The sequence below is a fragment of the Mobula hypostoma genome, chromosome 13, assembly GCF_963921235.1.
Source record: "Mobula hypostoma chromosome 13, sMobHyp1.1, whole genome shotgun sequence".
Lineage (NCBI taxonomy): Eukaryota > Metazoa > Chordata > Chondrichthyes > Myliobatiformes > Myliobatidae > Mobula > Mobula hypostoma.
The window spans coordinates 73,894,960-73,907,775 of NC_086109.1; the positions used below are offsets into that span (position 1 = coordinate 73,894,960).

The window sequence follows — 12,816 nt, forward strand, 5'->3', positions numbered from 1 at the left end:
AATCTTCTATCCCTGTGAATGGCTTGGGTTTCTACTTTGCAGAACAATCTTTAATGTGGCTATTTATTAAATTCAATATTGACTGCACGAACCTTATTAATCTTCACTAATCTGACCCAATTTTGAAAAAGTGTTAGTCAAAGACTATTTGCCTACATCAAGTCCAAACCAACATTTCATCAGTTACTCCATATTTTTCAAAACACCAATTAATTTCATCTAAATTCTTTATATTAGGAAGTTCTCTTTTTACTGAGTTAGGGGAGACAGGGCTATATATAGGAACATAAGAGCAAAAAAAAAATGAACAAGGTGGACCTATTTGTTCTGTGGATCTATTCTCCCATTCAGTAAAATGATGGCTGTTCCTTAAACCAATTCTAATGTCCCTAGAATCCTCCCGTATTAAAAATCTATTGAAGTATATCTTGAATATTAGATTAGATTAGATTATGAGGACACGCAGTCCTCTTTTATTGTCATTTAGTAATGCATAAATTAAGAAATGATACAATGTTCCTCCAGAGTGATATCACAGAAACATAAGACAGACCAAGACTGAAAAACTGACAAAAACCACATAATTATAACATATAGTTACAACAGTGCAAGCAATACCATAATTTGATAGAAGAACAGACCATGGGCATGGTAAAAAAAAAGTCTCAAAGTCTCTCGAAAGTCCCAGCATTTCATGCAGACAGTAGAAGGAAGAAAACTCCCTTCCATGAGCTTCCAGCGCCGCAAACTTGCCGATGCAGCATCCTGGAAGCGCCTGACCACAGTCCGACTCAGTCCTTCTGAAAACTTCGAGCCTCCGACCAGCCTTCCGACACCGAGCACCGAGCACCATCTCTGCTGAGTGCTACGACCCCATCCCCAGCCACCAGCAACAGGCAAAGCCGAAGATTTGGGGCCTTCCCCTCCGGAGATTCTCGATCGCACAGTAGCAGCGGCAGCGAACCGGGCATTTCAGAAGTTTCTCCAGCTGTTCCTCCGTGCTTCTCACGGCTGTCTCCATCAAATCAGGATTGTGCACGGCTCCTATTTAACAAATATGATATAATTTCACCGGAGAGGCCGCGCGCTCTGTGTCGCGCTGCCATCTTCTCCTCCCTCCTGAATTATATTGTAATTAATTATATTTAATAACTATGAGAATTCAATAGATTGACAAAATTTTACTGCAGGGGAGTGCTTTGTTGTTGGTGAACTCATATTCAGCATTACCTCTAGTATTCACCTCTGATATGACAACATTAGCATCAAATCAAAATGCTGACGAATGACATAATCTTAATGTTCACAAACAAAAGAAAATCTCAGTTGCTGGAAATCCAAGCAACAAAATGCTGTAGGAACTCAGCAGGTCAGGCAGCGTCTATGGGAAAGAGTACAGTTGGTGTTTTGGGCCAAGACGCTTCATTAGGACTGGAGAAAAAGATGAGGAGTTGTAGTAAGAAGGTGGGGGGAGGGGAGGATGAAACACAAGGTGACAGGTGAAACTTGCGGGGGGATAGGGGTGAAGTAAAGAGCTGGGAAGTAGATAGGTGAAAGCTATTCTGCAGGTATTTACAGAATATTAAGATTATCTGTAGATAATCTCAATATTCTACAGTCCTGGGAATAGATTGAATTAGAGTAAAGGTATAAACCCAATATATAGCAAACTAAATGGAATTGAAATAATAGATGGTAGTAAGTTTTTTCACAAATATTAGTAATACAGGTTTTACCAATTTTATTTTATTTTCTTGAGCATTTGGCCATTCACAAGAAATCCGTTTATGTATCATGTATATTCATAAGGGCTTGAGCTGCAAAAAAAAACAAAACAACACATTAAATACAGATGGTAGATTGATTATTTAATATAATACATAGGGTAAACATTTATCTTTCTTATATTTCACAGTTCCATAATCTGGTTATACCCCTACTCTATTCTCTATATCTATGTGATTGTACCGCTTCAAAGCAATCTTCAAATTCACTAACAACACTACTGTAGCTGGATGAACTACAGGTGGCAATGGGCCAGCTTACCGGAACGAGATAGGTCACCTGGTTGAGTGGTGCCCCAAAACCAACCTCTCACTCAGTGTCAGCAAAACTAACGAGCTGATTGTTCACTTCAGCAAGGGGGAGGAGGGTGAACATTTCCCAATCTAAATTGGGGAAATGGCAGTGAACAGAGTCATAAACACAAGAGATTCTGCAGATGCTGAGAACCCAGAACGACACGCACAAAATGTTGGTGGAACTCAGCAGGTCAGGTAGCATCCATGGAAATGAATAAACAGTCGATGTTTCAGGCCGAGACCCCTCTTCAGGACTAGAGAGGAAGGGGGAAGACACCAGAATAAATGGAAGGGGAGAAGCCAGCAGCTTTAAATTCCCTGGCATTAACTTATCAGATGAGTTGTCCTGGGCCCAACACGTAGATGCATTCATAAGGAAAGCTTGCTAGTGTCTTTACTTCTTAGAAGGCTAAGGAGGTTTGGCTTATTATCAAACACTCTTGTGGACTTCTACAACAGTACTGTTGAAAGTTTCCTGACTGGTGCAGAGAATAGTGAACTCTGCCCAATATATCACAGCCTCATCCCTTCGTTCCATTGGTAATATCTACAGGATTTGCTGCCTCAGGAGGGCTCCACCACCCAGATGATGTGATCATTTTACAACTACCATTGGTCAGGCGGTACAGAAACCTAAAGTTCCACACCACCAAGTTCAAGAACAGCAACTTCCCTTCAACCATTAATTTATTGGACTAACTGACAAAGCCCTACTTACTAACATTTAGCAACACTAGGAATATTTTTGATCACTTTGCAATAAATCCAGAAAATTTCCTGCAGCCCCAAAAGTCCACAAAAACCTTCGCCTGCCTGAAGTTCTTACCCCAGATGAACTCTACCTCCAGGACAAAAGCAGAATCTGTGCGATTGAGCGTAATGGCTGCTCCCGCCACAGCCCTCCCGATAATGGAGAGCCTTAGTTCCCTCGACTGCTGCAGCCTGGGATATTGGGCCTGCAGGTGACCTGCTTCCCCACAGTAAAAGCAGAAACTTTCACTCTGACGCCGGGACCTCTTCATCAGCAGAGAATCTAGTGCAACCAATCTGCATGGGTTGACTGGATCTTGAGCAGGCGATGGGCTGGTCATGGACTGTGGTTGGGGAGTGGAACTGCAATGCGTAGGCACTGGGCTTCAGCCTCCTGAAGTGGTCCCATTTTCGCTCTGCCAGATGATTATTGAGATGAAGCTGGTTGATCAGACCCTCTAAGTTCTCTGCTGGCTCTCCCTAAGTAAGGGCAGAGTCTATGGCAGTATAGTGTGGCCAAGGTCTCCCCATTCCAACCACTCTCCTGGGCCAAGGTCCAAAATTTGATTGCGTGTTCAGCCACTGACTGTCCCCCCAGTGAATCTTCATCAGGCGGTACAAGGCTCGGCTGGCTCCAACGGGATGATGAAACACCTTCCTCATGAACTCCTCCGAATTTGAGCAAGTCTCTGACCTACATTCCCAATGTGTGATGGCCCAAGCCAGAGCTCTTCTGGTCAGGAGATATACAATGAAGAACACCTTTCCGTGCTCCGAAGGGAACCATGAAGGCTGGAGTTCAAACACTAATAAGCATTGGGTGAGGAAGCTGTGGCAAGAACCTGGGTCACCATAAAATCTCTCCAGAGTTGGAAGATGTGCTGGTTCCACTGAATGATTGACTGGCTCTCCGAGCAACCCTGGCTTCCTCCTTGTGAAAGTTGATGAACGGCTACCTGGAGATCATGAATCTCCATGCCTTGTCTGGAAAACCTTTCACTGTGGCTGGCCACAGCGGATGAAAGATTCTGATAGCCTGCTGGGCCAATGTTGGCTTAATAGTACTGCAATGAGAGTTCTTCACAAGGATGGTTTGGACTCAAATGCTCAGATATCCAAAGCAAGGCTATGTTGGGATTTGAAGACTCCAGAAGATGCTCATGAGATTGATCCTAAGATTGAAAGGGTCACCATATGAAGAGTGTTTGATATTTCTGGATTTGTACTCGCTGGAATTAAGAAGAATGAGAAGATTGAATATTGAAAGGTCTGGAGAGGGTGTATGTGAGGAGGATGTTTCCTATAGTGGAGAAATCTATGCAGGACCGGAGGGCACAACCTCAGGATTGAGGGACATCTATTTAGAAAAGAGATGAGAAAAAGCTTCTTTAGCCAGAGGGTGGTGAATCTGTGGAATTCATAGTCATAGTCATAGTCATACTTTATTGATCCCGAGGGACATTGGTTTTCGTTACAGTTGCACCATAAATAATTAAATAGTAATATGTAAATTATGCCAGGAATTAAGTCCTCCAGGACCAGCCTATTGGCTCAGGGTGTGACCCTCCAAGGGAGGAGTTGTAAAGTTTGATGGCCACAGGCAGGAATGACTTCCTATGACGCTCTGTGTTGCATCTCGGTGGAATGAGTCTCTGGCTGAATGTACTCCTGTGCCCAACCAGTACATTATGTAGTGGATGGGAGACATTGTCCAAGATGGCATGCAACTTGGACAGCATCCTCTTTTCAGACACCACCGTCAGAGAGTCCAGTTCCATCCCCACAACATCACTGGCCTTACGAATGAGTTTGTTCATTCTGTTGGTATCTGCTACCCTCAGCCTGCTGCCCCAGCACACAACAGCAAACATGATAGCACTGGCCACCACAGACTCGTAGAACATCCTCAGCATCGTCTGGCAGATGTTAAAGGACCTCAGTCTCCTCAGGAAATAGAGATGGCTCTGACCCTTCTTGTAGACAGCCTTCTTTGTCACACATGACTGCAGAGGACAAGAGATTGGGTATAATAGCAGGGGATGTTACTTGAATAATCAGGGCATCAAAGGTTACAGAGGTCTTATGGTCTTAAGAAGCTGGAAGGTGACAGGAGGGAAAAGTAAAGGGCTGGAGCAGAAGGAATCTGATCGGAGGAGAGTGTGGACCATAGGAAAAAAGGATGGAGGAGCCAGGGAGGTGATAGGTAGGTGAGAAGAAGAGAAGGAGCAACAGGGGAGCCAGAGTGGAGAATATAAGAAGAAAGAATAGAAAGGGGGTCAAATTATTGGAAGTTAGAGAAATTGATATTGTTACCATAAGGTTGGAGGATAGCCCAGGTGGAACACGAGGTTGTTCCTCTAACCTGAGAACGCCTCATCATGGAAAACTGATTGATCACGGAACGCTCTATTTAACTGATAAACTGCAGAAGGGTAAGAAATGTATAACAGATAGTGATAATATAGTAGCTAATTAATTTACAGTATTCCAGGTTCAAGGCACGAATGCAAGATAAAAAAAATTATGATCATCTTGGACCTCAGACCACACCAGTGTTGAATTTGAACCCAAGCTGCCAGTCAGATGTCAGAAAGAGAATAGAGATTGGAAAAAACAGCCCACTTTGCACTTGTGAAACTTTTAGTGTAATACTCGTATTTTTATCTTCAGTTTTTAATATTCCCTTATGATCTAGGAGGCCATTTGCTCCATCAAGTCTATGTTTGTTTGCAGAGTAATCCCATTCTTCTGTTTATTCTCTCTCACATTAACTCTACCCTGGTTCATCTACCGCTGGTCCACACCAGGGACAGTGTACAGTAACCAGTCAACCCACTAACTGGCATGACTTTGGGATACAGAGAGGAATTTGGTGCACTTTGGAGAATTTGCACAGCCATTGGGAGAACTTGCAAACTCCACACAGCCAGAACCAGAGTTCAGATTTGAACACCAGATGCTGCACCATCTGTTGAATCACTGTGCCACCATGTACGCCACCTGGAAGACAGACTTGAGTGGAGCACCAGCACAGAGGCTATGTACAAGAAGGTTCAGCATTGCCTCTGCTTCCTGAGGAGACTGAAGTCCTTTGGAGTATGCAGGCCCCTCATTCACATGTTCTACCAGTCTGTTGTCACCAGTACAATCTTCTATGCGGTGGCATGCTGGGGCAATGGCATCAACACGGGAGATGCTGACAGACTCAATAAACTCATTAGAAAGGCTGGCTCTGTTAATAGGAGTCAAACTGGACACACTGGAGGCTGTGGTAGAACAAAGGACCGATGGAAAATCCTGGCAATTCTGGACAATGTTTCTCACCCTCTGCATGTCAATTTGGCTGAACAGAGGAGTACTTTCAGTAATAGACTAAGACAACTGTGCTGCTCCAAAGAGCACTATATGAGGTCGTTCTTACCCTTGGCCGAGAGGCTCTAGAATTAGTCAACCTATAGGCCAGGAAGTGATGAAACCTTCCTGCTAGTCTGTTTGAGGTAACTTGTTTTTTTTAATTCTTTCTTACTTCTCTTCTAATATTTGTATATCTGCACACTTGTAATGCTACTATGACACTGTAATTTCCTTTTGGATCAATAAAGTATCTATCTATCTTTTAGCAATTTACCTTTCTACCTTTCCAGATTGAGTGTGCTATTTTATGAAAGAACATGAAGGAAAGATGGCTTTAATTAAACCCTTGCAATGTTGCTTGTTTTCCAATTTTATTTTGATTTAAAATTAAGAGTATAAGGATTAGATAGTGGAAGTGGTGGATGTGGATTCAATTTCAACATTCTGGAGAGGTTTAGATGGGAATAAACGGGACCTTTTCAGAATGGCAGGCAGTGACTAATGGGGTACCGCAAGGCTCAGTGCTGGGACCCCAGTTGTTTACAATATATATTAATGACTTAGACGAGGGAATTAAATGCAGCATCTCCAAGTTTGCGGATGACACGAAGCTGGACGGCAGTGTTAGCTGTGAGGAGGATGCAGGGTGACTTGGATAGGTTAGGTGAGTGGGCAAATTCATGGCAGATGCAATTTAATGTGGATAAATGTGAGGTTATCCACTTTGGTGGCAAGAACAGGAAAACAGATTATTATCTGAATGGTGGCCGGTTAGGAAAAGGGGAGGTGCAACGAGACCTGGGTGTCATTGTACACCAGTCATTGAAAGTGGGCATGCAGGTACAGCAGGCGGTGAAAAAGGCGAGTGGTATGCTGGCATTCATAGCAAGAGGATTCGAGTACAGGAGCAGGGAGGTACTACTGCAGTTGTACAAGGCCTTGGTGAGACCACACCTGGAGTATTGTGTGCAGTTTTGGTCCCCTAATCTGAGGAAAGACATTCTTGCCATAGAGGGAGTACAAAGAAGGTTCACCAGATTGATTCCTGGGATGGCAGGACTTTCATATGATGAAAGACTGGATCGACTAGGATTATACTCGTTGGAATTTAGAAGATTTGAGGGGGGATCTTATTGAAACGTATAAAATTCTAAAGGGATTGGACGGGCTAGATGCAGGAAGATTGTTCCCAATGTTGGGGAAGTCCAGAACGAGGGGTCACAGTTTAAGGATAAAGGGGAAGCCTTTTAGGACTGAGATTAGGAAAAACTTCTTCACACAGAGAGTGGTGAATCTGTGGAATTCTCTGCCACAGGAAACAGTTGAGGCCAGTTCATTGGCTATATTTAAGAGGGAGTTAGATATGGTCCTTGTGGCTAAAGGGATCAGGGGGTATGGAGAGAAGGCAAGTACAGGGTTCTGAGTTGGATGATCAGCCATGATCATACTGAATGGCGGTGCAGGCTCAAAGGGCCAAATGGCCTACTCCTGCACCTATTTTCTATGTTTCTATGAATGGGAAGGGTATGAAGGTTGTAGTCTAGTGCAGGTCAATGGGATGAGACAGAATAACAGTTTAGCATGGACTGGAGGGATTGGAGGGGTCTGTTTCTCTGCCGAGCTGCTCCGTGACTCTATAACTCTCGATGACTCTATTTAAGAGAGCCTTAGCTATATTGATGAAATGGAAATGGAGGCTATGTGGGAGGGAAGGGTTGGGTTGACCTTGGAGTAGGTTAAGAGGTGGCACAATATCATGGCTAGAGGGGCCTTCACTGTGCTGTAGTGCTCTATTGTTCTAAGTAGCACAAAGCTACTGAACCTCTGAACTTTGCTCAGCCTTTCAAGAATGTTAGTCCCACTTTTCCATGCCAAGCTTACTTTTTGATACCCTTAGTATCCGGATCACTATCATTTCAGTCTTAATGCAATTGATAAAGAATTCACAAAGATTCACCTTTCTCCAAATAAAGCTATGTTATATTCATATTACTCCTGTGCTTCATTACAATACTAAAACATTCTGCAGTTTATGCTAATCAAGAGTCAAATTCTATCAAATTCTAATAAGATTGTTAGTGATTAACATATAAGTTCCCCAAATGCAAGTGACACACCAACCTGCTAGAAATTGCAAGGTCTTCCGTTCCTCCAAGTTATATTGGAGTTGCTCAAGTAGCTCGTAATAACGAAACAAGGAGTCTCTTGGCCAAATAATCTTCTCTCTTGCTGGGTTGTATTTCATTAGTTTTATATTTTTACGAATATAGTCTCCCCAATCTATATAAAAATGAAACTGATATGGTTTTAGTTTCAGCATCTTCTCAAACTTAATGGAATCACGTTATAGCTATTAAAAAGAACAAGAAGTGTATTTCATTCTATACACTTATGTAGTGGCAATCACTTTTATTAAGGAGTTTGTTCTTGCAGAATTCTGACAAAGGTACAGCACTGCCAGTTGAATGGCATGTGGTTTCTATGGATTTATCTCAAGTAGTTTCAAATTGCAAATCATGTATGTACTAATTAGCTACATCTAATGTGTTGTTAGTATGCATACAGAACTGTGCAAAGGTCTCTACCACTTGGCACTCACCTCTCCTACAGCGCTCCACCCTCCCCATTCCCAACATCCTTTGTATAATTTGACCTCTGAGACACAATCAGGTGAGAATCTAAGTGGAAATATATAATCTAGTTCATTAATTAATATAAAATTAATATTTAACAATATAGATTTCCAGTGTCTGTGTTTTGTACCCATACAAAATCTAAGCTGAAATAACTCTGCAAAAGAAAACACAAACTACATTTTGAAATAAATTGGGTTATTTACTACAATTGGTAAATGCCAATTGCTAAAAGATTTTTTACAGGTTATGATATTACTGCATTTTGAAGTTGTAAATCGATATTTAAAATTTGTTTTCATTAATTTTCCCTCTTTCCTTTACCTGTGGTCCTAGAGGAGACATCACTTGAATAACTCCCTTGACTGCTCCCTTTTATGTTAAGTTCACTGAGACCAGAATATTCAGAGTCTGTATGCCCCATTCTGCAGATAGAAAGGAGTAAAGATGCTCTCTGTTACAGATTAGCTCTGTCCCACTTTATTCACAACTGAGACTGTTGTGAATTTAATACTTCAATAACATTTGAGTAATCATATACTGTATTCTTGTTTATTTGAATAATCCACTATGGGTTATATGTATCAATATGTAAATTGAATATGTCATCACGCTACCACATGGTATGCCTCACTACAGCATTTCGTATGCGTTGCTCCAGATTCCCAGATCTCCAGTCTTTCTTGTGTCTCAATACAAGAATTAAACAATTGACAGCGAGACTAAGATGGTATATTTATATGGACAATGGTTTGCAAAAGGAAGTTATAGTAAAACTAATTGCAAACCAAACTACAATATGATAACTGTCTCTCTGCAACCAAATTAAATATGTATGAGTCTAGTGGGGAAATTATCACAAAGGAGGAGGATACTGAGGTGCTTCTTTCTGAGAATCATTGTGATGGTGGTGAATATATGCCTTTGTATACATCAAGTGAGTTTTATGTCAACCAATGTGATAAGTACTAGTACTGTTACTTGTGAGAACTTTTAGAGTTGTGCTAAATTGGGGTACTCGGATAATGCCATCAAATTTATTGAAAAAAAAGCAAGGCATATTTTATTTTTATTTTTCCTTCAACGAGCCGCAAGTAACTTACCCTTTAGCCAAAATGTCCTTTAAGATCGTTGGCTGACTCATCCTCCTGTACATAAGAAGTTAAAAAATAGTTAAGTTTCTTTTTATCTGCCCATCCGCAATTTCCTTTTCTCTGACTCCAAAAGTAAAGATTGACAGCTTCAGGCAAGGAATCTTTAAGTAACCAGCCAAAAGTCCATCCCAGGATTAATATTTATCTCCCCAACTAATATTACACCAACAGCTAGACGTCATTGAGGATGAAAGTTCTTCATTTCCATTTTCATTGAGGATGTTACATTTTTTTCCTAAGAAGGGTTTAAGAACATTCCTGAAATATCATCAGTATTCCCTCTGGTAATCTCTTGCCTTGACAGTAGTCAGAGTAGAGTGCCTGCTCATAAATGCAATATCTAATCAGCCAATCATGTGGTAGCAACTCAATGGATAAAAGCATGAAGACATGGGCAAGACTTTCAGTTATTGTTCAGACCGAACAACAGAATGGGAAGAAATTTAAGTTTTGAGATGGTGAACCTGGTGAAGCACAACAACACTTGTTGGTAACAAATAAAACCATAAATTACTGTATAAATCACACTGTTTCTCAGATACAATCACTGCAATCAGTAGTCCGTAACTTCCCTTTTGGAGTTGAGCTTTTGAGCTATCTATACGGCCTGATATTTTTGTAGTGTGAACTGAAGTCTTGAAGGTGCAGGAAAGTTGCAGGAAAGGTGGGTAGTGGGTAGTAACCAAATCGAGGCGGTGGAGTGCTAACCTGAGAGCAGGGAATCAATCAATGTTTGGCCATTGCTGGAGCGGACTTGGAGGCAATTTGATGCAGCAGAATTGAAGTGAGGCAAATGAAGGCGAGGCAGAGTCGAGGCTTCAGGGCCTAGGCCTGGGTTCAAGAGGTTTGGCCGATTTAAACACCAGGCCAGATTGAAAAGGTCAGGGTGTCGGGGCAGGAGGCGAGAGAGGGACCAGTGTTCAGCTCGCTGCTCCACAGGGTTTACTCATTTCTGTGCTGAACTGAGGATGGGGCCTGTAACTAATGGTCTCCTGAATTGGCCACAGTGATGTCCGGCTTTGTGGCTGTGACCTCACTTGCAAGAAGTTCACTTCTGAATGTTATTTGCTTACTTTTATTATTTCACAATTTGTTTTCTTTCCGCACTTTGGATGTTTGACGATTTTTTTAAAATATATTCTATTGGGTTTCTTTGTTTTGTGGCTGCCTGTAAAGCGATTGATCTCGAGGTTGCATAAAGTACACAAACTTTGATAATAAATGTACTTTGTACTTTGAAATGTGATCTAAATGACTTTGACCGTGGAATGATATTTGGTGCCAGTTGGGATGTCTTCAGTATCTCAGAAACAGATGATCTCCTGGGATTTTCATGCATAATAGTCTCTAGAATTCACAGAGAATGGTGTGAGAAACAAAAACAGACTGTGGGCAAAAATGCCTTGTTAATGAGAGAAATCAGGGGAGAATGGCCAGACTGGTAGAAGCTGACAGAAAGGTGACATTAACTCAAATAACCACGTGTTACTACAATGCTGTGTAGAGGAGCATCTCTGAATGCACATGTCAAACCTTGAAGTGGATAGGCTACAGCAGCAGAAGACCATGAGCATACACTCAGTGACCACTTTATTTAGTGCAAAAGGTCCCTAAGTATCCACTGAGTGTAGATTTTTTTTGATAAATCATAATTTTGCTTAAAGATCTCCCATCAAAGTAAATACTTAATTTAGGTATAAATAATTAATTCTGTTCCATTTAGCAAAACCAGCTGCATATTCAATGCCATCCATATTTGACACTTCCTACCAGATTATACTAACAAATGTTATTTGAATATTTACATTGAGACACAACGCAGAGTAGGGCCTTAGAGCCCTTCGAACCATGCCGTCCAGCGATCCCCCAATTTAATCCTAATCATGGGACAATTTACAATGGCCAATTAACCTCCCAACTAGTACATCTTTGAACTGTGAGAAAATCCACGCGGCCCAGGGAGAATATAAAAACTCTTCACAGGCAGCTGCGGGACTTGAATCCGGGCCATTTGTTCTGTAAAGCGTTGTGCTAACCACTACACCACTGTGCCACCCATTATCTTTTCAAAATCAGTCTTTAAATACTACTTGGAGAAGCAGGTGTACACTTTGAAAGTGTTGATGGGGAAGGCACTTGGTATTTCTTAGTTAATTTTTTTTCTAGTGAAATTGGAAATATTGCAAATGTATTTATCTTTTCATTGCACATGGAAAATAGAAGAGATTTGTAATCAAGAGTAGAAGTCATGGCATCAAATTTCCTCACTTTAAAACTGAGTGTAAAGTTGGGGGAGGTGATATCTTTCGAAGAGTGAAGCTAGTTAACTAAACAAAAATAATTTAACCAGGTATAAATTATTTAAATGTAGTTAAATGCAATTAAATGTATTTTGTGTTTTTCCTGTACTGCAGACTATAAGAAAATCTTGACACCTACCTGTGCATAATCTGTAGTTTAAACTCCTCTGCCTTTCGTTGGTCTTCAAGTTGTTGAACTTTTGCTGATAGATCATTCCTTATAGTCTGAAAATTGCTCACTGTGGATGAAATAGGTTAAGTATTTAGTAGTTACAATAGGTATCGCATTATAACTTTGAAACCATGAAATTGTGAAATTTTATTTTCAGTTTTGCCGTGCTTATGAGGCAGAGTAAGTCAGTAGTCATGTAACCCAACTAGTAAAACAGAAGTTTAGGCTGAAAATCCAATTACGATTTCAAATAGTATCATGTCAGTTAGGAAATTTAAATCAAATTAATTTGTTAATTTAAAAATGTAATTTTAGAATCAGCAATTGTATTGATGCATCCACAGATTGTCAAAAATGTTCATTTAGTTCACT

The 12,816-nt window shown here is 41.1% G+C and overlaps 1 protein-coding gene across 1 annotated transcript in view; it reads right to left on the minus strand.

Moving 5' to 3' along the window:
- Positions 1 to 481: 481 nt before the first annotated feature.
- Positions 482 to 12,816, minus strand: part of LOC134355331 (cation channel sperm-associated protein 2-like) — a gene marked incomplete at its 5' end in the record, with an annotated part of 36,053 nt that continues 23,718 nt past the window's right edge. The window contains 5 exons of the mRNA XM_063065093.1: positions 482 to 1,817; positions 8,307 to 8,465; positions 9,143 to 9,243; positions 9,922 to 9,966; positions 12,412 to 12,511. Coding sequence (XP_062921163.1) covers positions 1,786 to 1,817; positions 8,307 to 8,465; positions 9,143 to 9,243; positions 9,922 to 9,966; positions 12,412 to 12,511 — 437 coding nt within the window. The remainder of the gene's footprint in view (positions 1,818 to 8,306; positions 8,466 to 9,142; positions 9,244 to 9,921; positions 9,967 to 12,411; positions 12,512 to 12,816) is intronic.